The 25,854-nt window shown below is 55.7% G+C and overlaps 2 protein-coding genes across 3 annotated transcripts; one reads left to right on the top strand and one right to left on the bottom strand.

Moving 5' to 3' along the window:
• Positions 1–618: 618 nt before the first annotated feature.
• CCDC43 (coiled-coil domain containing 43) lies at positions 619–9,763 on the bottom strand. Of its 2 annotated transcripts, none has more exons than XM_042021609.1 (5): positions 9,295–9,763; positions 6,414–6,501; positions 3,997–4,132; positions 3,313–3,368; positions 619–1,964 (listed from the first exon to the last, which is right to left on the bottom strand). In XM_042021609.1, exons 1-5 carry the CDS (start codon positions 9,517–9,519, stop codon positions 1,777–1,779), a joined length of 693 nt encoding a protein of 230 aa, XP_041877543.1. In that variant the 5' UTR covers positions 9,520–9,763; the 3' UTR covers positions 619–1,776. The 2 variants fall into 2 exon arrangements, with proteins under 2 accessions (XP_041877543.1, XP_041877544.1); XM_042021610.1 differs by lacking the exon at positions 9,295–9,763 and adding an exon at positions 6,730–9,245.
• DBF4B (DBF4 zinc finger B) lies at positions 9,678–22,534 on the top strand. The gene is made up of 11 exons (XM_042021608.1): positions 9,678–9,953; positions 12,324–12,515; positions 13,870–13,920; positions 14,532–14,601; positions 15,456–15,526; positions 16,212–16,248; positions 18,166–18,208; positions 19,030–19,146; positions 19,303–19,429; positions 20,068–20,177; positions 20,664–22,534. Exons 1-11 carry the CDS (start codon positions 9,843–9,845, stop codon positions 22,042–22,044), a joined length of 2,310 nt encoding a protein of 769 aa, XP_041877542.1. The 5' UTR covers positions 9,678–9,842; the 3' UTR covers positions 22,045–22,534.
• Positions 22,535–25,854: the final 3,320 nt, after the last annotated feature.

Raw genomic sequence — 25,854 nt, 5'->3', positions numbered from 1 at the left:
CATTTTCCTTGGAAGCCGAGGGCTGGGCAGTCACAGAGCTCCAGGAAAAGCCACGTCAGCTGACAAGGATGGGCAGCAGCTGCTGCCAGAGCAAGTGGGGTGCCAGCGGGAGGTGAGATCGCCCACGCCAGCCTCCTGAGCCCTGTGGGTGGCCAGGGCTGCCTTGGGCCCAGGCAGAGCCAGTGCCTTGCCCAGCCCCAGCCCAGGGCTGGTGCAAAGGGCTCCAGGGCACTAGAGGAAGTGAGAGCTGGCCCATGGTGCTGGGGCTAAGTGACACCCCCCTCCCTCAACAACTGCTCCCTGCCCTGTTCCACCACAGTCCCACACCCTGGCAGCTGCCTGAGCCACCTGAAATACAATGCTCCAGCCAGGATCTGTCACAGGCAGATCCAGGCCAGGCTGGGAAGAGAGCCCTGGGGAGTAGCACAGCTGGGTGAGCTCCCAGGAGAGGGGGCACCACAGCCCTGGGAAACAAGGCGTGAATGAAGTCGAATCTGCACCAAGGCAGCAGCAGGTGAGCCTTCAGAAATGGTGCTGCTGGGCAAGGGGCCAGCAAGGACACGGGACACACCACCGGCACTGCCATCATGGATGGCACCATCACTCAGAGGAACCCACTTCTTGGCCAAACAAGATTTATTATTCAAGTCCAAAGACAAAGCAGTTGGAGACTCACACGCAGCAGCAGCTTGAGGGGGAGACCTGGCCCTGGAGCCAGAGCAGTGCTGAAAGCAGGCATTGGGTTGGGCACCCTGGGAGTGCTGGAGCACAGGAGTTCAGCACAGGTCACCTCACAGCAAACGGGCACCCGGAGCAGATGCAGTGCAGAGCCCAGGCACACCCGTTCCTCTCACAGCCCCTCCTTCCCCCTCAGTTCACAGGATTAGTGTTCTCCTTCCCCAGGTGGGCAACACCATCGCAAAAAAGGCTGGAGCGGCAGGAGGAGCACTGCAGTTCCTGATGGCAGCTGTGCCCAAGGAGAGCAACAGGCATCCCTGGCTCACCCTGCTTGTGCCAAACAAGCTTCAGAGCTTCACCCTGGCAACAGCCATGTAAATAACAGTCCGTGTTCACCCCACAGAACATCGGGGAGCACCATTTTACAGCTAGCTGGAGTCTTAGAACTGCATGAGGAGTGTGGTTTGCTGCTGCTGCTGAGGCCAACGCTCCGGCCCAGGCGGTGTTTCCCTCACCCACAGCCACGGGGGATGCGGTCACACCGCTGCAGCTCATCTCTGTTTCACACATCTCACTCCACTATTTCACACATCTCACTCCTTTGCTGCGGCCCAGCCCAAGCAGGGCCGGAGCGTTGTCCTTGGCAGTGCAAACACAGGGATTTGCAAAGACGTTTTCAAGGCTTGTGTAAATGAATCCATGTGTGCCCTGGGGCAGTGTGTCCTGGCTCAGGGCAGGATGGGCTCAGCTCAAACCATGGCCAGTGCAGGGAATGCTCCTACACCATGCTCTGCTCCCAGGTGGTCAGAAGTAAAAATGGATCAATTTAACAACACAGACATAATCACCCTTCTTTGGTACAGACACTGGCCACGAGCACCAACTGGGACACTGACACCACAAGCACAGGACACACTGAGGCCGGGAGCTGCTCAGAGATTCTGTTCTGCTATATAACAAAACAAAAAAAAAAGAGAAAGAAAGGCAACACTTCCCAAGAACCACTCCTAGCCACGTGCCCAGAATTCTTGCTTTTTAAACACACACCATATTCAGAATTAATTTTTATCCTTTGAGAGTCCAACTGGAAATCACCAGCTACCGCTTCCGCTCGCCCTTCTGTGTTCGTTTCTTCTCCTTCTCCTTCCGCTCCTGCTTGGCCAGCTTGTCCTTCTCCCGCTGCAGTTTATCCTGCTCTTTCTTCTTCTGGAACTCATCCCGCAGCAGCTCCCTCTCCAGCTTCCTGGCGTTCAGGACATCCTCCACATTGGTGTTTCGGAACAGCGCTGTGGTGGGATAAGGGCTGACAACGTTCTGGCTGAGGCCACGTGAGACGGTGTCTGTGGCACACTGGAAGTTTGTTCTACCTCTCCCCTCACCTTCTGACTCCCTACCTCCTCACCAGGCAGGTAAGGAACTGGGGAATCAGGACTGCAGAAAGGAGAAGGAATCTCTGATTGCTTTTCGAGATAGAAAAGTCAGGTTGAAAAGACACCCGCTCCTGGAGAAGGAAGGGTGTGGAGCACAAGACTGAAGAGGAGCAGCTGAGGGAGCTCAGTGGCTCAGCCTGGAGAAAAGGAGGCTCAGGGGGGCACCCTCTGGCTGTGCACAACTCCCTGACAGGAGGGGGCAGCCAGGTGGGGGTCAGGCTCTGCTCCCAGAGAACAAGGGACAGGACAAGAGGAAACAGCCTCAAGTTATGCCGGGGAAGGTTTAGGTTGGATATTGGGAAAACTACTTCATGGACAGGGTCAGGCATTGGCACAGGATACCACCACCAGGGCAGTGGTGGAGTCCCCATCCTTGGAGGGATTTAAAAGCTGTGCAGATGTGGCACTTGGGGACAGGGGTCAGTGGTGGCCTTGGCATTGCTGGGGGAATGGTTGGACTCGATCTCAGAGGGCTTTTCCAACCTTAATGACTATGTTTTTTTCCTAGAAAAATGAGGTTACCTACTGGTTCTTAAGACTGATGTGTAAAATACGTGTCAAACCTCTACAAACCTGAAAGGAAGAAAACACACAGGGTACAGCCTCGAGTGGATTCACTGCAGCTGCGTGTGACATGTCTGAACACATCCATACATGTATGTACGTGTGTGTCCCTAAAGTAGGGACAAGAATAATTTATGTTTCATATTTAATTATGTGAAGCAACCTGCTTCCATCTTAAATTTGCCAGCTGGGAGCTCAAGGAGGGTCCCAGTTCTGAGACAGACACGGGCCCCTTGGTCCTGCCCAACCTGAGTGTTCAGCTGCACCAAGGCCTGACAAGCTTCATTCTTGACACGATTTCCCTCTCTGGACACCAGTTAACATTAACCTGATGTTCTGGCAGCATTGTCCTTGTCAATAAGAATGTTCTTGTGAAGCTGCAAGAAGGTGGAAGAGGGAAGGAGGGGAGGAGAGGAAAATGAATGGCAGGGTTGGTGTGAGCGCTGCACACAGAGCACATGGACCTGTCACTGTCACTGTGAGCAAGGTCAGGGTGCACAGAGAGAAAAACCAACCCCCAGGCTTAAAAGCTGGCCCTGAAGAAAGAGGGAGACCAGCACAGGGAGAGAAGGATGGGAAACTCACCGTGGAGGTTGCCTGCCTGACAAACAGCCTGAGTCACCAGGAATTCAAAGGATACATTTTTCTGATGCAATATTTACTGCTGTTGTCGATCCATCCTGTTCATCCCCACCAGTGAGAGAATTAAGGAAACAAAGACATCAGTAATGAACTTGTGCCTCTCTACAGCCACACTTCACTCAAAACACCTCAAATAACAACCTTATAAAGCCAGGAAGAAGCAGCTGGACTCTCACAGACCAGGTAGGCACAACTCCCACCCTCAGCTCCTGCTGCTCCAGGGCCAGATGCGGTTCCCTACGATTCACTCTGCTGGGCAGGGAAGAGCTCGTTCTTCAGCACCACAAAGAGTTAACTTCTAACCCTCCCACTCCATACAATCTCTCGGTAAAGGATTCTTTCAGCAGATTTCTCCTGGGAAAGCAGGAGAGAAACTCAGCACCAACTGCTGAGGGATGGGGGCATTCACTGCTCTCCTGCCACACACCTGGGCTGGGCAAAGCATCACAGGCACGTGTTGGTGGGACAAACGCCCTCCCAGGAGCATCTGCTCACAGCCCTCCACAAACGAGGAGCTTCCATGCTTTGTCCATGGAAGTTATTTTATTGTGAAGGAAGACTGCAAAGATTCCCCAGCTCTCCCCACCGGACCCTGCAAAGCTGGGAGGGCGTTGTTGTTTCAGGTTTAGAACAGGTATTGCCCTTCACAGCCCGAGCCTTGAGCAGTGCAGGAAAAGGATATTCCTCCTCGTCGGTCACGTTGGCATACTGGGCCAGGAGCGCAGCCTTCCTCTGCTTCTCCTCCTGGGACACCTCCTTGGGCTTCACCACGATCCTGGCCTGCTTCTCCATCATGCTGGCGATGGCCTGGACCTCATCTGGCAGGAGAGGAGTGACAGTGTCAGCCCAGGCCACAGATACGGCCACCAAGCCCATGGTGTCACTCGCTGCCTCCTCCCTCTGCAGCTCCACCCACGGCCACTGCCCGTGTCCTGCAGGGACATTGTCCCGGGGGAAATGCACCCACCCAAAGGGAGAGGTCTCACCCAAAAACACCCCCCAAGCTCTTCCCAAGTGGTGCTGTCAAAGCCAGCTGCTTTGGGAAATTCCAACTGGGATCTGGGAGAGATGGAGCTGCTGAGGAGCCACCACAGGGCTGGCTAAGGCCAGCATGGGGCTGACATCCTGATGTGACACCGGCTTCTCCCTTTGAGGGGGAGTTCCTGTTCTGTGCCCAGCCACCACCAGACACTGTTATTCCTGGAGCAAACACTGTTATTCCTGCAGTAAGGGAAGTTTCACAATGGAACTGGAATCGGTCAGGCTCTGGCTAATGAAAATCCATTTGACTCCAAATCACATTCTCTTCTGCTTCAAAGCAGCTTAATAAGTTTATTTTAGTATGTACTTAACCCCCATCAAAGAGAAATTCTGGAAACCTGAAGTGAGGGATCAGTTCCATGCTCTCCCTCTCTTTCCAACCAAGAGAAACCAACAGCTGATTTACCTTTTAACACTGAAATTCTGCTGCCCATTTCCTAAAATGACATCTGAGTTTTGACACACCTTTTTTTTTTTTTTTTTTTCAGTCTGTTAAATCACTTATCCTCAGGACTCTTGTTATTCTGAATAGATACACACTTCAGTGGGGATTTATCCTTTTATGGAACCCCAGTGAAATAATTACACCCTGGAATTCCATGAACCCAGACACACTGTGCTGCCTTTTTATGACAAGAAAAATCCCTGCGGGTGAGTACTGGCAGCAGCAGGAGGAGGCCAGCAGCAGCTCCAGCAATCCCAGTCACTTGCCCCAAGAGGAATTTATTTTATTTAATGCATGGAACAGCATTAACTTCTCCCTGTCCCCAGCCAAAGGCAAGGTCAGGCCAAGAAAAGACTTCCACGATTTTTGGGGAAAGCCATTGAGCTGCTGCGTGGTGGAGCTACTGTGTCCATGCAGGGGGTGAGGAGAGGGGGATGCTGGGGCTGATCCAGTGATGAGGGACTTGCTGCCAGAGCCATTCCTGGGTGACTCTGGGCACTGACAATGTGCAGTTGGCAACCAGAGGCAAGAAGAAAATGCAAAGCAAACAAAAAGCAGAATTTAGCCCAAAGGGATGTTCCATTGTCACAGTCTCTGGTGCCACTGCAATGTCACTGATCCGTGCTTGAAGCACAAATCCTGCCAGCACACGGCTCCACTGCAGCCAGAGCCCTGCACAGGGACCAGGACAAACCTCCCCAGTGAACAAGGACAAGGCGAGGTCTTGGCTCCCAGCTGAGGACAAGGGATGGATTCAGGGAGGGGACACAGAAACAGTGGGACTGTATCCACTGTGGCTGGGGAAGGAGCAGTGACAGTTGATCAGCAGCCTCACAGAGCTTCCCCCAACAAGCATTTCTGGAAAAAAAGGAGAGTTGGAAGGGAAAATGTCGGAAGAGGAAATACGGATGCGTGAGTGGGGTGAGCAGCAGCAGCAGGGACAGCCCAGAGCTCAGCAGGGACAGCCCTGCTCTCCACAGGGGCAGCTGCAGTTGTACAAATCAGCTGCTTTCCAGACCAGCATAAACAGAAGCAGCACAGGTTTCTATACCATAACAGCTGCAGTGCGAGCACTAAAGAGAGACACCCCTGGATGTGCTGGGAAAGGAGGTTTCTGAAAAAACCACAGAATGGTTTGGGTTGCAGCTTAATGACCATCTCATCAGAAAAAAAAAAATCCTATAGAAAAAAACCCCAAAAAACAAGAAAACCCCCAGACAAACAAACAAACCAAAACAAACAAACCAAAACAAACAAAACCACACACCACAAAAAACTCCAATGCCAAACCAAAAAACAACAGAAGGCCAAAAACTCAAACAAACAAAAACCCCAGAAACAAGAAAACAAACAAAAAACACTTTCCCCTTGCAGGATGATGAACCCAAAGAGCAGCAAATGCTGGGGCCGCCCAAAGTGAACTGCTCATCCCCATTCCAGGTGAAACAGGACTGAGCAGCAATGGAAACAAGAGGCAGGCCAGACCTGCAGCCACGTGGGCAGCGTTGGTTGAACTCCTCCCAGGACAAACACAAAGTTCCCGTTGTGGTAAGGCCCTGAAGGTCACCCACACTGAGGACCAGGGCACAGCACCCCAAGGCACAGCACTCTACCTTCTTTCTCCTCTTTGGCATCAACAACCTGAGAGTCAGACCACCTCTCCACGACCTCCCTGCACACATCGTTCAGGAGATCTTCTTCCTAGTAAGTGAAAAGAGATTCCTCAGACTTGGAATAGAGTTGGCTGCTTCAAACCAGTCAGACAGGAAAAGCACCAGCTACAAAAGACCTGCACACCCGGCAGTCAGCTCAGGAATACAGCTTTTCACCCCAAATCTGCTTGTCAAACACACACAACTCTGGTTTCCCTGGGATGACACAGTCACACCGTGCCTGCTCACTTTGCACACCAACAGCTCTCACACACACCTGGGCTTCACAGCAGTGGCTGTGCAGGTGCCACGGCCCTGCCCACACCCAGGAGGCCGTTGGGGATCTTTGCTCCTGAATCCTCCTGCCCAGCATCCTCTCTCTTCCTGAGCAAGGCCACAGGGAAGCAACTCAGTGCCACCTCCACAGCAAGCTCACTAAAGGGAATAAATTACATGGGATAAATCGTAGGTCAGGGCCAGTAGAGAGCTGAGAGCACTGTGGGGGTACTGACAGACCATCACCTCCCACCAGCAGGGACACTCCGGTCCCCCTGACCTGCCTGGAACATTAAACACAACTTAGAAGTGGCAGTGGGATGCACCCCCTGCTCCAGCAGCAGCTCCTCCAGGGGCTGCAGGTGAATCTCTGCTCCAGCATGGATCTCCAGGGGCACAGCTGCCTCACCATGGTCTCACCACAGAATCTCAGGGGAATCTCAGCCCTGGTGGCTGAAGCAGCTCCTGCCCCTCCTTCTCCACTGAGCCTGCAGAGCTGTTCCTCTCACAGCTTCTCACTCCTCTCTCTCTCCAGCTGTGCTTCTGCAGGTGGTTTTTTCCCTGCTTAAACTTGTTACTTAAAGATGCTCAATGTGTTGGAGCCGACTGGCATTTGCTTAGCGGAACATGGGAGAGCCAAACACCACTGATGGGGGGTCCCAGAGCTCAGCAGCCACCACCAAATATTTCCAACAAACAAAAAATTATGTTGGTTTGCAGTTTAGTAAATACAGAGAAAAAGTAACCATGGAAAATACAAGCAAGGCAGATTCTGTCTGGTTTAAAGAGAAGAACTGGACAGAAACAGAACTCAGTTTTAAGTTTCTTGATTAGAAATGGTGACATCTGAATAAACCCACTAGTGCAAGACATGATCAGGACTGAAGAACCATGGACATGACAGCAGATGTCACCTGAGATGTCACCTTATTTTAATAAGGTTTGTGAAATACAAACAAGTAAACAAAAAAAATCCCCTGTAATTTGTGTATGGAACTAGGAGAAGAGACTTGGCAAGAAAAGCCCCAAATTCAGCAAATAAAAAGACTGTTTCAAAAGTCAATACAATACAGAAATAAGCACGGAGTCTAAAAATAAAAAAAATTTAAAAGAACAGACTACAAAGAGTAATTACAAAGTCTGAGGGTTCAAGAGACAAAAATGTTTTACAGGAATGGCAGAAAAATCAAACTGAGCTAGAAACTGCAAATGAGGCTCAACTCAGCTGTGGCAGAGAAGGAACAGGCTGTGGTGTGACAGGGACAGCCCTGGACTGGAGGGACATGGGAGCCCCACAGGTGCTCAGAAGGGAACTCAGCACCGAGGAGAAAAGGGGAAACAGCAGAAAACCTGAATATCAGGAAAGGGGAATATCAGTGGCAGGGCCAGCCAGCACTGCTCAGACAGGACACACTTCCCAGGCCTGGAGAGGGCCAGGCACACTGATGGTGATGGAATGAAGTCTGGTAATTACAGGGAGGTTAATTAACCTCACCCACTGCAGAGCAGCACTTTGTAAAGAGGTCTGGCTCCCTCCCTCCCACCGGAGGGATGCACCGTTTGCCTCTCCGGTTCTTTTCGGCTCAAAGCTGCACTGCCACAGCTGAACGAGCTCACTGCTGGTGCCCCAAGGTAGGGAGGGGACAGGGACGGCAGGGGAGGGTGCTCTGATTCTTAGGAAACCCATCTGGAATGGCACGGTCAGTGTACAGAAGGAATGGTGTCACACAGTGACCTGTGGTAACAAAAAGCCGATTGTACCCACCCTGGGTTTTGTGCTCCCACACTGATACTTTGGGAGGAAATCAGCGACAGCCACTGAGCAGACAGTTACCAACCCCAGCACCACTCATGATTTAACATTTTACACTATGAAACATCTATTGATGAAAAATCCCGAGACACAGACACTGTAAAAATCCTACAAGGAGGATTACCGAAGAGAAATCCCTCCCGGCACTCTCCTGGCTCCCAGGAATCTGGCAGGGGCAGAGGCAAGCCCTGCCCACCACCCAAGTTCACCCACGGCTGTTCCTGTCCGTCCCAGCTCCAGCCGGATCTCATTCCTGGCAGCCAACGCGCGTGTGAGGCACGAGAGCACCGCCCAACACATTTCTGCCACAGGATTTATCATTCAAGTCACCTCTCGAACCCCACCTGGCGCTGCCAGGCCGCCCAGCTCGCCGGTGAACGCTGAGCCCTGCACACGAACCAAGGGGATCCCTGCGTGCCCCACGAACAAACCCCCTCCCCAGCCAACAGCACCCCAAACAATGCACCAAAAACCCCTGCAGGGTGCCGGGTGGGAGCAAGAAAAGCCCCTGGAGGTTTGTGTCCTCCCAGTAAGGGGGTGATCCGCCCCGGGAAGGGGGCGATGCACCCCAGGCCTCGGGGAGCCGCCCGCCTGTCCTCCCCGCCGGACCCACCGACACCGCCGCCCATCGAGGCCGCAGACCCCCCGTCGCCTTGTGGGCTGCAGGGGAGCCCCGGCGGGAGCTCGGCGCGCTCATCGGCGCGGAGCGGACGGCGAGACCCCGGGGGCCGCGGAGGGACCCCCGCCCCTCACCAGGCAGGCAGCTAGGACGGCCTGCAGCGCCTCCAGCCGCTCCTCATCGCTCTCCTCCTCCCGCAGCAGCCCCTCGATGTAGGCGCCGTACACGGCGCGGTCCAGCCCCAGCGCGTCCAGCCGCGCTGCGAGCCAGGCCGGGAAAGGCGGCGGGGCCGGGGCCGGGACCAGGATCGGGGCCGGGATCGGGATCGGGGCCGCGCCCGCCCCGCCGGGCGCCGCCATCTTGGGCCTTCAGAGGGAGGGGGGGACGATGGCCGCGGCGGGACAAAATTATGGCGCCGGCGGGAGCGGTGGGAGCGGGGTTCGGGGTCAGGGTCAGCGCGGCCGTGCCCGGACGGGAGCGGCGGGACCGGACGGGTGGCCTGGTGTGCTCGGTGTGCCCTGGGTGCCCCCTGCGCCCCTGGCACAGCTTCTACTTCCTCCAGAGAACGGCATCGCGGGGAGCGGCGCGTCCCTGCGCGGCCGCCGTGCGGGGCGGGGCGGGCGGCGGAATTTAAACCCGGGCAAGCGGCGGGCTCCCGGCGGCTCTGAGCCTGGGCAGTGCCATGGCCGGCACGGCCTCCCCACGGCCCCTCCGCGGACAGTCCTTCTACCTCGACCTGCCGAGCGGCCGCAGCGCCCGAGACCTGGCCGAGGCCATCGCGCGGCTCGGCGGGGTGAGCGCGGGCGCCGGGGGTCGTGAGGGCCGGGAGCGGCCCGGGCCGGCGGGAGGCCCCGGGTCTGGGGGTGACGGGGACTGGGGGGTCCCTGGCAGTGGGGGAAGGGGGGTGTCTTGTGGGGGGCTTCGCCCCTTTTCTCCCTCTGCTCATATTTTAACGTTTCCTGATTTTCTTGCTTTTCCCGGCGAGCCCGGTTCCCTGCCCTGGTCCCCCGGCAGCCGGAGCCCTGGGGGCTGGTGGAGGCCGCCCCCATCCCCGCGCTCCGGCCCCTCGGGGGTCCCTGGGCAGCGCCGGCCGGCTCGGGACCAACCTCTCCTTCCCAACATTCCGCGTGGTTCCCGGCTGCCTGGTCCGGCCAGTGCTGGTGACCACCACGGGAGCAACCCCCAGACGGTGGTGACCGGCTGCCTGGCCATGGGGGTGCTCCAGGCAGGGGTGACTGGTCACTTCGTCCTGGGAGCGCTTCCCAGGGGGTGAGAACTGACTGCCCACGCATAGGGGCACCTCCCAGAGGTGATAACTGGTTGTGAGGTGCTGGGTGCCCCTTCCAGGCAGTGATAAGTGGTTGCCTGGCCAGGGACACATTTTCCAGGTGGCTGTAACTGGTGCGTGGTTCCCCCTCATCGCTGACAACAGCCTGTGGCAGTTTAATTTTTTAGGGAAGTTGTGGAACTTCCAAATGGAATTCAACATTGGGTAAAGCAAGAAAATGCCAACCAATGTTCTTATCATGGTTTTCCCAGAAAAGCTATCTGGACCCTTTTCCCTGGGAAGCTGTTGTTTGGGTGGATCTCTATGGCATCCTTCATGGCCTCCAGGCTTCCTTGCTGCTGATAATCCTCATCAATTCCTTATATTGTGTCCCAAGACCCTTCAAAAAGTAGCATCACCTCAGTTCCTCAAGCTGGAACTGAGCATGGGGTTGTACCTGGTCGTTCATCTTTCCATTTCATTATTACTCTTGTGCACAGTTTGGTTCTACAAGTTGTTACTATTTGTTTTCAAACTCTTTAATCTCTCTGAGGTGATCATCTCATGTAACTTCAAAACTTAAGTCCTACAATATACACACAGGTGTAAAATCTTTACATTCTTGTTGCTGCTGTATCCCCTCAGCCCTGACCGGGTGTTGGCTGCACAGACGTGTGGGGAAGGTGACTTGCACTGTTTTCCCTTTCATGAAATTCATGTTCATCCTGAACTTGCTGGTTTCTCTCTGCCCTCCCCTGGATGTGCCACCCACACTTGGGACACCTCTTTCCTAGCTGGGCATCCTCAAATCTGAGAACCCCATGTTCCCAGCAGACAGTTCTTTCTCTACGTGGCTGCTGTGTTACTTGGAAATAATTTTAGACTTTGAGCATCCTTCTGATGCATATCAAACACCATCCTGGCCCTCCCCCTCTGAAATGAGGTCCACTGGCAGTAGAGCTCTCATTCCTCTTGCTCCTGTAGAGATACTGAACTACACCACAGCCACTGTCTGTAAAGGAGCTCTTTGGCAGCAGTATCCAAGCCCAAGTCCTGTGTGTGGTTCAGGACACAGGTAAGGACACCCTGTGGCCTTGGACTTGCGTGTGGCACCTTGAACTCGCCCTTGGCATAGGGCTGGTGACACTCTGGGGTGCGATTTGGGTGTGAACGTTGTGATTTCCTCTCTTCTGTGCAGCACGGCCTTGCAGTGGCCACATGCACTTCATGGTTTTGGAATCTCCATCCACAAGGATTCTGTAAGGGAGGAAAACCAGTTTGTTCAGCAGCTGCCCAGATCTTTATCTTCCTGAGGGCTTCACACCTGAGCCCTGTGACTCTGCCTCCTGCACAGATTCTGAGAAGCCAAGTCCTTATGGGCTTATAACACCATTAGTATCCCAACTTTTGGGCTTCCACGTCTTTCTCCGCCTGGTAGCTGCTGTGCAAGGGTGTGTGTATGTGTTTCATCTCTGTGGTTCCCTCCTGCCCTGTTCTCTGTGCAGCTGCTTGTCCAGCTGTTCGCTTTCTCCTTTATTTTTCTAAAATCTGTTATGGTCTCCTGAGGACGGAGCTCCTCCAGGCTGATCCATGATGTCCAGGGCCTTTTCCTCAGTTGCTGGCTTTTTTTGAAAGCACTGCTTGAGGAGTAGGTGATGGTGACAGAGTCGTGGATTTCTGGATCTGAGGTTCTGGTGACTATTTGCAGTGAATCTCTCGGGCATCACAGGATCTCCTTTTGGGAGACGGCAGTGTGGAATGAAAGAAGGAACGTGATTGCTTCCAGCAGCTCCTCACTGTGTGGGGGTTGATCCAGGGGCAGTAGCTTTGTTTAGCAAGGCTCTGTCAGCTCAGGGTCAGACACTTGTAGAGCTGCTCTGTTCTGTCTCACTGCAGGTGACCGAAGGCTTCCTCAGCAAAGAAGTCACCTGTGTGGTGTCCAGCAACAGAGAGGCCAAGCGAGGCCTGGCCAGGACTCGGGAGGAGACGCGGAGCAGCCCAACTTCAGAAGGCACAAAATCCACGAGCTCGGTGCCTGCTGCCCCCAAAGGGAACCCAGCCACACCTCACCAGAAGCCACCATCCACTGTAAGAGCTACAAAGGTTTTGGCCACCTCAAAGTTTGGCCCAAGGGGTCTGTAGGGTAGAATCTGGGGCCAGTTTTGGAAGGTGAAGTTGTTCCTGCTCTGAACAAATATTCTGTGTGATTTTTTTCCCTGCTCTATTCCTATTTCCCTGTCTGTTCCTATTCATACTCATGTTCCCTGTGTCTGCCCTCACTGTCTACTCAAACATGCCTGTCACAGCTTTGGGCTGTAATCAAGGAAATCTGCTGGAATGGCAGGGCAGGTGGAGGCCTTGGCTGACTTCCTGAGGGAACAGGCAGAGAAAAGCCAGAGAAATGTAGACCTGAGAAAACCATTGCAGTCTCTGGGTACTCACAGCCACAGGGCAAGGCCCCTGTACCCTGGGAGGAGATCCATGAGGGCCTCCTGGTCCCATTTGCCTGTTGGAGCTGGGTTTTCTGCTCACAAATGCTTGTGGCCAAATTCCAACATCCCACCTTGAGCGTGGTGTCTGCTGGAAGCTGGGACTGGGGAAAGGCAGCTGCCCCAGTCCAGGCCTGGGGAATCTCTGCCAGCTGGAGCTGAACCATCTGCAGTGGGGAACCTGAGCTGCAGAGGTTTCTCCCAGTTTTGTTCCCTGTCCTGGCTCCCAGCACTGTCCCCTTGTCTTACAAAGAGCTGACCCGACCTGCTGAGGCTGTTGCCTTGAAAATAAAGCTTGGTTCCCAGGATGTTCCTAACCCTGGCCAGCATGTTGGGGTGCCTGGAGAACAGGAGGCTCAGGGGGACCTGATCTATCTACAACTCCCTGACAGGAGGTTTATAGCCCGAAGGGGTTTGGTCGCTTCTCCCAAGTAACAAGTGACAGGACAAGAGGAAATAGCCTCAAGTTGTGCTGGGCAGGTTTAGATTGGATGTTAGGGAAAACTTCTTCATGGAAAGGCTGTCCAGCTCTGGCAGAGGCTGCCCTGGGCAGTGGTGGAGGGGTTTCACCCTGGAGGGATTTAAAAACCATATGGATTTGGCACTTGGGGACATGGGTCAGCGGTGACCTTGGCTGTGCTGGGAAAGGGTTGGACTCGATGACCTTACAGGGCTTTTCCAGCCTGAACAATTCCATGATGCAGCAGGCAGTTTCCAAGCTAAATTGCTGCTTCCTCTTGGCTCACTCTGGAGCCTTCATTTCACTGCCGGTCGATAACTCCAAGCCTTGGCTGGTGCTGGTTGTGCAGAGTGAGAGGTGCTCTCTGCAGTTTGCATCCCCTGGAAAGGCTCTCTCCACTGGCAGAGATGATCCCAGCAGAGTGTGGGGATCCCCAGGGATCGTTGCTCTCCAGCTCTTTGCCATGACCTGTCCATGTCTCCTCTCTCCACAGGCACTGCTGAGCCGGGGGAAGGAGCTGCTGCACAAGGCCATTAAGAACCAGGTGAGCAGCCTTGGATGGTCTCTGCTGGGGCTGGGTGTGCTCAGAGTTCTGCTGAGAAGAGCAGAACCAGTGCCAGCCCCCCTGCACAGCCCCTGCCCTGCTGACAGAGCAGATCCTGGGGCTGGGAAGGGCACAAAGCAATTGCTTGTGGCCTGCAGGATGTTGTGCAGTGCTCCTGGTCACTGCTGTTTATGGAGCCACGTCATCCAATGTTGTACCTGTAAGGCCTGTCCCAGCCATCTGGGTGCTCAACACAAGAATTATGAGCACGAGGCCTCTGTTAGATGAGTTTTTAGCCTAAGAAGAGCTAAAGCAATGTAGCTGGGGCAAAAGGCTCCCCTGCAGTCCTTTCCCTGAGGTCACAAGTGGCCAGATAAATCTCGGTGCCCACTTAGAAGCTCATGCTGTAGCAGGAATTAAAACACTTGCCTGAGATGCTGCTGTTAGTTTGGGATAGATGAAGCAGGAGTTCGATCCGTTTCTGCTGTGCCCTGATTTCAGTAACAGCCATGCAGTGGTCTGTCAGTTGGGCAGCAGGAAGGGCTCTGAGCTCGGTTTAGAGCTGCACGTGGCCCTGCTTTGAGCTGTGTTTTTCAAACCTCTCTGTACAGGACTCCTGCAGTGGCAGCAGCATCCTCGCCAACGCTCGCCTGTGGGGAGTCCAGATCCTGCATGTGGATGGTATCCTTCGCTGTGGGGTGCAGTGAGGCTGCTGGTAATGAGGGATTTTGGAGACAGGTGGAGCAGAAGTGATGTAAGGAGAGTAGAACAGAAGGAAGAAATTGCAAGCAAATATCCTGCAGTGATGCCATCCCAGCCGAGGCCAGGTCTGCCCTCAAACACCAGATTTATTTGTGTGTACAGAACGTGCCACTGTCACATTTGCAACAGCAAACACAGGGTGCACTGGAATGTACTGAAGGTGGGACATTAAGAAATGTCAATATCTTGGTCAGGACATCAATTTGTTCCAAAAAGACCGTTTTTACTAATTAACCTGGAAGTACAGATAATGATAAGGGCAGGATTTGGTCGGGTTTAATTAGGAAGTGCTGGTGTTTGAGGACCTGTGCTGGAAGGCACCTCCCATCCCCATGATGGATGGGGAGGGGGTGATGGGAAAGACAGATGGTGGAACTCTGATACTAATAATAGGTCTGGAGTAAAAGGTTCCTGAGTGTCTGATGACAGTGACATACAGCTGTGGCTCAGCCTGTCTGGATCATGTCCCTGGGCTCTGCTCAGCCTCTGGGGCTGCCAGACCTCGGGCTCTGCTCTATGTGCTGCAGAGCTCCTGCCAGTGTCTCCTTCCTGCAGAGCCCCAGCAGCTTCCAGCTCTGCTAGAGAGCAAACAGGGGGGCTGTCCCTCAAAACGTTTTCTTGGCTTCATCTTGGACCATTCCCTGGGGGTGATGCTCTGCCAGGGGCTGCAGGCCCCAGCTTTTCCCAGTGCCACGGGGGGTGTGCTGCAGTCTGGAGGGGAACAGCTCCCTGCCCTGGCTGAGCTTTGGCTCTTTGACATCCCACCTGCGCAGAAATGTTGTCCTATGCCCAGCAGCTGCTGCAAGCCATCTCGGGAGCAAGGAAGCGGTGCCAGAAGACAGAGGTAACAACTGCAGCCAGCTTCAGGAGTTCAGGGTTCCTGAACAGTTCTTGTAGCAGCTTCAGTGCCAGTGGGCCAGTCAGGGGCTGCTGGATCCTATCCAGCACGAGGCAATCTGGTGCTTCTCTTAGTGATGGAGATGACAAAATTCAAAGAATTTTTCCTTTTATAAAGCTGGGGGTAAATCCAGATGAGAATGAGGCAGCTGTTGATAACTATCAGCATCCATAGCACAGCTAATACTGACTTTGACCCTAAGGGACTAAGGCTCATGGTTTAACCCCAGGCAACTGAGCCCCACACAGCCCCCTGGGATGGGGAGAGAACTGGGAGAGGAAAAGTGAGAAAGCTCATGAATTGAGATAAAGATGATATAGTAGGGAAAGCAAAAACCACACACAGAAGCAAAGCAAAGTAAGGTGATGATGTGGCTGGTACAGTGGCTCACCAAAGGGTTGGTTAATGCACTGGAGAGGCCAGGGGGAACTGGGATGTAGGGACAGGGCGTGGCAGCCTTTGTGTTGTATTTCAGCTAACCCTGTGTGACTTGGGAGACAAAATGAGGGGAGGTGCTATGGGTGGTACAGGAGCTCTGAAGTGGTGGGTGAGGCTGCTGCTGCTCTGGGATCAGTAACTGCAGCTCTGCCTTGTGCTGCTCCCATGCAAAATATGTCCCTTTTTCCTCTAGGTGAAATGCCCTGCCTCCAGATCCAAAATTCACAAAGGTAGGCCTGGAAGTTGTGCTGCTGTTTATGCTCAGATGTGGAGCTGCTCGGAGAAGCCTCATTTAGAATTTGAAATACATCAAAACCTTTGGCAATCCCAAGATATGCCAACTCTTTAGGCAGTTCCCCTTGAATGGGTTCTGTTACTCCTTGTTGGAGTCTGGCTGCAGCCTCCCAGGACAGCTGAGGACCTTTGATTTTACACTGTGTTTAAAAATCCTAAAAACCCTTTGCTGCCAGCTCCCAGAATCCCAAGGCACCTGAGAACTGTGCTGCTGCACATTGAATCCAGCAGCTTAAAGGAGGTTTTGAGGAATAATGCATCCTGCAGAGGAGAGCGTGTTCCTCCCAGCCCACTCACTTCTGTTGGGCTGAGATGTGCTGCTGAGACACTGATCCGGGGAGAGCGCTTCCCAGGGAGGGGGGAGCAGCCAGGTTCTCATCTGCAATTAGACAAGAGCCAATTGTGGTGCTGAAGTTGGCACTGGTGACGTCAGTTGATCTGTGACTTGTTTGACTGCCCACGTCAGAGAGCGAACGCTTGGGAATGGTTTGGAGCAGACTCCAGCCTGGATTGTGTGTGACACTTGGGAGTTATTTCCCAGTTTGGGGTGGGGGGAAGGTGCTGAAGAAAGGCTCAAGAAGCTGTTGGCTGAGGCAGATTGTGTCTGCCAGCTCTGAGCTCTGCGCTGGGCACGCTCCGAGCCTGGCCTGGGGTCTCGCAGTGACATCGGAGCCGTTTGTCACTGCTGGCATCACTCGGGACCTGTGCACCCTTCTGAGCTGGATCTGGGGCCTGCACGTGGCCTCTCTCTTGGAAGTGCTGAGCATTTGGCAGTGTTTACATGGAAAAAAACTTGATCCTGTACTGAAATAGCTGCTTCAGTGACGTAGCAGCACATTTGAGGCAAGCAGAGGGTGAGGCTGGTGAGGACAGGTGGGCTCAGCCTTTCTGGGGAAGGAGGGTGAAATATCTTTGGAAAAAAATAGCATTGAGTGCCAGGATCACAAGAAAACAAAACTCCTGGCCCTTCAGAGGCCATGAGGGAGGCAGGAGAGGCTTGGTTTCAGGGTCAGGCAGATGCCCTGTGGAAACACCTTGGTGTTCATTTGTTTCTTAGCCAGATCCGGACTTGGATTTCCAAGGTGAGTGTAATGTGAGTGGAATGTACCTGCAGGACAGGAGGGACCTTGGAGCCTCCCCTCCCAGCCTGGCTCTGAAAATCTTTTCCTTCAATGCACTGCTGAGACTCTTTTGCTGCCTTCATCTATTTAATGCCTCTGTAGGAAGCAAAGCTGCTGTTTGCCCTCCTCGGGAGCTGAGTAGAGGCCAGACACTGCTCTCGAGTAGTGTCCTGGTGCCAGGCTTGGCTGGGCAGCACCTTGGTTTGTCTCCAGCAGCTCTTGCTGTTTTAACATCACCATCCTGGTCTGAGCCAGGTTCTGCACTTCAGGCTCTTGAGGCAGGGTGAATGGAGGAAACGGTGCTGGAAGTCAATGCAGAGCTCTGAGCCTGTGCAGCAGCTGCTGCAGTTCCTGAGCTCCCTTCTCATCCTCACTGGCACGTTGTGGGGGGGATATGTGTGGCAGTTCTTGGGATTGGAGTCAGAAGGCTCAGGGTTAGGCCAGTGGCTGTAAGACTGAGGAGGCATTAAAGATGTGAGGGGATGGCTGAATACTCTTTCAGAGGTAGAAGTGTCCCGTGGCTTGGCTGCCTGGGGTTTGGTCACCCCACTGCACACTTGGGGCAAGGGCTGTTGAAGATCACCTAAAGAGCTGTTTTGGCTGTGCTTGGCCACCACTTGGCATTCACCAGTGGCAGAAGTTCTGATGCACTCAGCTCTGGAGCCCAGTTCTGTTGAGGAATGAGTAGGGAATTTGGCCAGGAAAACTTCTAACCAGGTTTCTTTCTGGCAGGAAAATTGAAGCCCCCTTTTCTGAAGGTTGAAGACCAGAGCAGGTAAATGAGACTTTTCTAAATATCCAGCCTTAAAACCTGGGGTCTCTCCTTCACTGGTTCCATTCCCAGTGACTGTTCTGCCCACGAGGCAGAGCCTGGTTTCCATGCAGACCCTGTTCCACCCTGGGAAGTTGACTCTCTCCTAGAGGGAGGCAGATGGAGTTTAGAGAAACAATCCAGGTATCTTGTGTGTCAGGGAGAAAAAAGGTGTTAAACGAGACTTGACAGCCGTTTCCTTCCTTGCTCGGATTCCGTGTGTGATCCTCAGCAGGTCACTTAATCCACCCGAACCCTCGGCAGCAAGGAATGAGACTGAAGCACAGGAGGTCAGGGCCTGTAATTTGATGACAGCCTTGGGCACAGGGGACATGATCCCTGTGGTGTTTCTGAGGAGTCTGTAACTCTACCAGCATCCACAGGGACAATTAATTATTCCAAAGGCAACATTTAAGGCAGCTCAGAGTCAAATATTGGGGTTTACATGCTGCATGCAATGAAGTGTGAAGGGAGAGATGTGGCCTGGGAACCAAAACCCTCCTGTGCTGTGGGGTAGCTGGAAATACTGCACTGCTGTGCCCTGGGTGGGCTTTGGGCTGAGCAGGCAAACTTGCCTTCTGTCCAAAACATGCCCCACTGGGGCTGTTACTGGGAACTGGGTTTAGCACTTTCCATGAGAAATGGGAACTCTGGCACAGCCAAAGGAGAGCACTGGGCAGCATCTCCATAAATGAGGTGGCACCTTGAGCCTCTCTGCAGGAGGGACAGCTCTGAACCCTTGCCAGCACTGCCACAAGTCTGATGTCCTGATGCACTGCTTTCAGGCAATTCCGGCCCTTCCATCACCAGTTCCAAAGCTTTCCTGACCTCAACTTCCTGGCACCCAAAAGCTCCAGCCCATTTGAACCTCTGAAAAGCCTCTCCAATTCCTGCCAAGCCAGGTAGGCTGTAGCTCCTTCTGTGCAAGTGTTTAACCGCACTCCTGCTCACCCCTGGGATCTGGGAACCACCTGCCTTTGGGTGTGGGCACAAGGAGCCCTGTCCTGGGTCCCTGCAGGCGCTGCCAGGCAGGGTGACCCGTGTGCTGTCCCTTGCAGGGCTGCCGAAGGCTGTGCCCCGCACAGCGCCGGCGGGAAGAGCCCCCGCTCCACGCCCGTCACCGTGCCCAGGAAAAGGAGGGGGTTTTGTGAGTGCTGCCAAGAGACCTTTGAAGAGCTGCAGAAGGTAAAGGTTCCCCTGGGACCTGATTCCTTGCAAGAGTTATGGGGGTCACTCAGAGGCTTCATTAATCGTGGCATGCCCGTTAGCACTGTGAACTCCTTCGGGAGGAATTGCTGTATCCAGCAGGAGCTGCCTCTGAGATGGGAACGGGGTGTATCTGTGTGCCCACACCAGCAGGTCAGAGCACGGGGGTTTGAAGGTTGGAGCATGACACGCTCATCCCTTAGGCTGGGAGAGCCTCAAGGACCATCCTGTTACAGGATCCATAAGGTGAAGAGGCTGTTCCATGGTAGCCATGGGGAACAGGATTGAAAAGGTGGGAGGAGGTTTTTTATCTCCTGGAAGGTGCCAAGCAAGGGGGCTTTTTCAGAGCCCAGCTGTGAGTGCCAGACAGTGGTGGTGGAGTCTATTTCCTGCTGCTGGGGAGGCTGTGGGCTGCCCTTGGATCCAGTCACAGCCTCCTCATCAGCAGGAGCTGGGAACAGGACACTCTCTCTGCGTGTTCCCAAACCTGCTGCCCAACATTGGCTCTGTCCCTTTGCCTTCTGGTCTGTTAGGCTGTGGGAATTTGCAAGTGGTATTGCAAATTCCCCTCCTGGCAAAGCTTTAAGTGTTGTTAAAGGGCCTCTGCCACCTTCCAGCATCTCCAGAGCCCCCAGCACCAGCGGTTTGCCCAGGACAGCTCCCAGTACATCCCTGTGGATCGTGTCATCTCCCAGCTCACCAGCAGCTTTGTGGAGTGGTCAGCCAAGTAAGTCTGGGAACCTGGAGCCCAAAGGCAGCAGGGTGCTGCACAGTCCATTCATGGAATGGGGTCCGTGTGCCAGGGAATCGGAGCAGGACCGACGTGGCACCTGCCAGGCAAAGCTTAGACTAACCATGGCAGATGTTCCTGCATTTCCATGGGTTTTCTCCTTCAGGAAACCCCATGGTGTGCTCTCCTAGTGCCTCCTAAACTAGAAAGGGCAACTGAGCCCACCTCTTCTGTCCCTGTGTCTGATTCAAACCTAGCTGCTCTGTAGCCCCCCTGTGCCTGGGCTCTGGGGTGAGGAGGCTGAGATCCCTTGTGCTGCCCATCTCTGCCAGCAGCAGAGTCATTCTAAGCCTCACCAGGCTAAAATTCCTTCCCTGCTCCTGAGCAAGGGCTGCAAACACCCTGCACTGCAGGAGGGGCCTGGTCTCCCTGGGGGAGGGCGTTCCTGGGGCTGGGTGAGCAGTAACTGATGGTTCCTCTCAGGGTGCCCGGGTCCTGCCTGACAGATGAGCATGGAGTGCCTCAAGCACACAGCACTGGAGGAATGAAGCTGCTGCCAGCAGAGCTGGGCAAGGAAGGGGAGCAGCCTGAGCCAGGTGCTCTGGAACTGGTAACGGATACAGAGCTGGATCATGGCCTGAAGACCAAGGGATGTTCCCCCTGCCTGCCCAGGGACAGGGTCAGAGATTCCAGAGGAGGAGAGGAGTTGTTAAAGCACGGCTCCCTGGGGCTGCCCAGGGAAGCAGGGCTCAGCAGAGGGGTCTGGGCTGCCCATGGCACCATGGGGGAGGCTGGGCTGGGGGCTTCAGGTTTAGACTTGGCTCCTGAGCTGGGCAGGGGGCCTTGGGCAGCACCCACTCCTGTCAGAGAGGCAATGGCTTCTTCATCTTTACCTCACAGGCAGCCTGGGTCTGTCAGGCACCCTCCCCAAGCACTGCCTGCCTCCAGGAAGCGCCAGCTGTGCTCCAGACAGAGCTCCCAGGTGGGAAAGAGGCCCAGGCTGGAGCTGGGTTTTGGCCTCTCCCCTGCGGGTGAGCAGACGGAGCCCCTGGGTGGTGGACTGGGGGCACAGGGTGCAGGGCAGGTGTCTGAGCCAGGCCTGCCCGCTGTGCCGGGGGCTGGCAGCCTGTCCCTGGGCACAGAGCTCTCCACCAGACCTCACAGCTCCCTTGCTTTGGATCTGTGCCCGTGTGGGAGCCATGAGGACCCTGTATCCCAGCCAGGATCCCTGGGAGCTGCGGCTGCAGGTTTTGATCCCAGGGAGGCAGCTGCAGCCAGCACTGTCAGCGAGTGTGGCTGGAGCAGGGAGAGATCCCGAGGGAAGCAGCTCAGAGGGGACAGTGACAACACACCCAGGAATGGGAACAGGCCTGGTCTGGAGTGCACAGCAAGCAGGACCAGCTGCCCTGCTGGCTGCCTGCCCTCTCCCACACTGCCCGTGGCTGAAGCCAGATGTTGCTGCTCACTCTGTGTCAGGGCAGCAGAAAAAACAGCCCCCGGAGCTCCCGACATCCCTGGGCAGGGCACAGAGTGGGCACTGAGCCCCAGCCCCCTCCCACCTGCTCCCCAGAGCCCAGAGGCTGCTCACGGCATCAGCAGGAGCTCCTTGGAGTCAGACGGGGATGTGCAGCTGCTCCCCAGCCTCAGGGGTGTCCAGGGCCGCAGGACTGCGGCTGTGGACAGGGACTTGCTGCAGCAGACACACATCAGTGTGAGGGACAGCGGGTACGAGTCTCAGCTCTGCTCCGTGCTGAAGGAGTCGGAGCTGGCCTGGGCAGGCCAAGAGGACAAGAACTGCAGGAACTGCTGCACAGAGACCAGAGGAGCCTCTTTCCCCATATTTGGGACATTGTTTGGCAGCTAAAACCACCTGCAGGCTGCTCTCTGGACCCTCGGTGGGAGCTGAGAAGGGATTTACCAAAGCACCTTCTGTGTCAGGACCAGGAGCCACATCCAGGAGTGAGGACAGCGCTGGCAGCCTGGGCAGCTCTCCTGCTGGGAATCAATGGGGATGCAGTGGCTTTGCTGTCCTTGGCTGTGATCAGAGCTGGGATCTTCCCTCCTCTCTGCTGGCCATGTTTAGAGCCAGGCTCTGACATGGTGCTGCCTCTGGAAGTCTCTCTTCAGCAGGAATTTGCTCTTTGCCCTTCCCAGAGGGAGAGCAGGGCCTGTTCCTCCTCTCACATGGTCCCCAGAGCTGCAAAGACTTAGGAGAGGAGGGTCATGGGGGTGAGGTTTGCACTCCTCTTGTGGTCTGGGGGTTGTCTTTGAGTATTTTCAGGTGGTTTTAACTTGTTTGGGGTTTTTTTTACAAACTTTTAAACTTTGAAATAAAATGGAGGGATGAGATCCTGCTCTGCCTCGCTGTGGGTGGAATGTGTCTGGGGCCAGGAGCAGAGCAGTAGGGATTGGGTGGAGGAAGCTTTGCTGGAAAGGGTCTGTGGCTAATGGGCACCACGATGAAGGGGGCACAGCGGTTTGTCCAGCCCCAGAACATCACCCCATCCGTGGTTTGCCAGAGGAGTGTGGTCAGCAGGCTCTGGGAAGCTGTGGTACCCAGTGCAGGGATGGTGCCCATTAAGGAGGGGTGTGGAGAAACTGGGGCGCAGTTGGTAGGAGCCTGTTGACCTCTCCTAGGCGTGGGGCCATGGGATAGAGGTCCGGGATGGGCTGGGCTGGCTAAGAGGATGTTCTGGAGTGTCTAAAAACAGCCTCTTGAAGGGCAGTGCCAAGCAGAATGGAGCCAACCCTTCAGTGGTGCCAGGTGTCAGCCTGCTGCCAGCTGCAGGTTGGGAAAAGGAAAGGCAGGAGGGTGGGACAGTCCCGGGCCAGGCACCCAGAGGAGTGGGGTCTGTCTGTCCTTGGAGAATGTTCAATCCTGGAGTGAAGGACAACAGTCTCTCCTTCACTCCAGGCTCAAAGGAAAGGCTTGAAGTGGGATCATGTAGTGGGAGCAGGGACTTGGGACACACGAGGCTTCAGAGGTTCCCCCTGAGCTAAATCCTTCTCCAGTGCAACAGCCAGACCCCAGTCCTTTACCTCCTGCAGCCCCTGTAATGAAGGGCTGATCAAAACCCTACTGGGCTCGGGGCTCTGCTGTGGAGACGTCCCTGCAGCCACAGGCTGTCCCAGCAGGGAGGTAATCCCAGGCAGAGAGGGAGAGGGGTTTGGAGCACCCCCTGGTTATAGCAGCCACTGTCCTGGTGTGCTCGGCCTCCTGGAGGCAGTGACCAGCTCTGTGCCCCTCAGACAGCAACGAGGGTGCCCTGGGGACTCAGGAATGGCCCCTCCAGGCCCTTGGCCTGGGTGACCAGAGCTCCAGTTTGTCCCCTGTGGAGACTGGGATACCTCATGGTGGTGAGCTGACCTGGGAGATCTGTTGTCCTTCGCCAAGCCTGGCACAGGAGAGGGACCCCCAAGTGCCGGCTGCCCCCTCCTCATGCTGACCAGTGACTTACACTGTGGGGTCCCTGCTCTGGGGGACTGAAGCAGCTGCTTTATGGCCACTTGGGGACCCTGTAGGCCTTGGGTCAGATGTTCTGGCTGCAGATACAGAATCTTGGAATGGTTCGGGTTGGAAGGGACCTTAAAGATCATATAGTTCCGACTCCCTGCCCAGGCCAGGGACACCTTCCACAAATCAGCTGCTCCCTGGTGTAGATCCACCCTGGCTGAGCACCCCTTTGTCCCTGTGGTGCTGAGGAGCACCAGGAGGGCACTGAGAGGGACTCTGCCCCTCAGGCTAGCAGGCTCAGAGCTCCTGAGGAGCCAAGCAGCTGCTGGATCAGCTCTGCTGCGCCTGATGCTGCAGTTCCTCCCCTCACTGCGTGGAGCAAGAGGCAGGTCTGAGGGCAGCAGGTCCCAGTTTGGAAGCCCTGCCTGCCCCAATGCTGTCATGGAGGGAGGTGGGGCTGATCCGGGCTGATCTGCCTGGAAAGCCCTCGGGAACCCCCTGGGTGTGGCTGAGAAGGCGTTTCTGGAGCCTGTTCCTGTGCAGCCCCCGTGGGAGCTGTCCCTGTGAGTGCCCCCCCATCGCTCAGCCTGGGGGTGCGAGGGGGTTTTGAGCCCCCCAGTCTGAGCACAGCCCTCAGCACATCCTCTGCTCAAAGCAGGCCAGGGTGCACCCGCCCCTCTGGGCTCGGTTCCCTACAGCACTGCGGGTGATGGGGCTGAGCTGCACAGGGACTTGTTGGAGTGACAACACAAAATGGACCAAAAAGGTCCTGGAGGAGGGTGAGGCATGTGAACTGGGGGTTCAGGGCCCCCAGGTTGCTCTTTTGGAGGAGCTCCAGGGCCTTCCCAGGGCAGCTGGGATGAGCTGGGGCCACTGAAGTACTTGCATCCTCCCCACTCTGGAGCATGTGGTCACTCAGCTGAGCCCCTGTCCCCTGGTCCGACACAGGCAGAGGTTGCCCATTGCCCTCCACGGGGAGCCCAAGGGTGGCCCTGGGCACCCCCAGAAGGAAGAGCTGGGGCTGGTGGTCTCCAGGTCTGTGTCCCACCCTCAGTCCTGAGGGAATAGTCCTCTCTGCAATGGTTGGTGCATCCATCACCTGGGGCTGGAGCCTCTGTGCCCACCAGGACAGCCCCTCCTGGAGGTGCCTGTGGCTGTGCTGCCTCCCCCCATGAGCTGCATCACCCCCCATGCTGCTCTCCCCTCCTCCAGCTGCAATAAACAAGAATTTACTGGGGCTTGTCTCCCTAAAATTGTTCCATTCCCACCAGGAGGGAACACAATCAGAGCAGAGAGAGACTCCTGGTTCTGGTGCTTCCTGAGGGTGGGGACTCCTCAGAACCCCTGGGTGACATCACCCACCCACTGGGGATGGCCCAGGATCACCCCATGTCCCCAGTGCTGGGCACCAGCACTTCCTGCTCTCAGCACCATCCCCTTGGAACCCCCAGCTCCAGCCCGAGCCACAGCCAGCACCAGCCCTGGGACCAGTCAGGGGCTTAGTTCCAGCTGGGAAGGTGGTTCTGGGTGGGGGCTTCAGTCCCAGATGGGGGGCTCTGATAATGGCTGTGGGTCCTGGTACTGGTTGGAAGCCTCAGTACAATCTACAGGGGCTCTGGGGCTGGCTGGGAACCAGCTGGGGACTGGGGACTAGTCAGGGACTAGTCAGGGACTCGGTACCAGCCGAGGGGAACTCGGTACAGGCTGGGGGCCTCCAATCCCAGCTGGAGGCCCTGTACTGGCTGGGGCGCCTGGTACTGGTGTCTGGAGGGTTTGGTACTGGCTGGAGGGGCTGGTACTGGTGTGGGGGTCCTGCACTGGCTGCGGGGGGGGGGGGCAGCAGTGGCTGAGGGGGTTTGGTTCTGGCTCAGGGTTCCAGACCTCGGGAGGTCCAGTATAGACTGGGGAGTGCCCGTACTGGTGTTCCTGTACTGGTGGGTGCGGGGGGACACAGTCTGATGCTGGCTGGGAGGGATCTGGCACTGCCTGATCCACTCCAGTCCCTGCTGGTGCGGGGTACCCAGTGCCGGCCCGCCGCTCCGGTACCATTCCGGGGATGAAGCGACCGGGAGCTCCGGTACCGGCCGGGGGTGCTGCCGGCCCGGGGGTGATGCCAGTGGGGCTCCGGTGCTGCAGTGCCGCGGGTGCCAGCGGCGCTGCGGCAGCCGGGGCGGGGAGGGTGGAAGGGGCCGATACCGGGGGCGGCGGGCCCGGGCGGGG

Source organism: Corvus kubaryi, unplaced genomic scaffold, assembly GCF_017639235.1.
Source record: "Corvus kubaryi isolate FWS band 111438036 unplaced genomic scaffold, C.kubaryi_AGA036_p1.0 37152, whole genome shotgun sequence".
NCBI lineage: Eukaryota > Metazoa > Chordata > Aves > Passeriformes > Corvidae > Corvus > Corvus kubaryi.
Note: the sequence above shows the minus strand (reverse complement) of the source record. Positions and strands in the feature narration are given on the sequence as shown.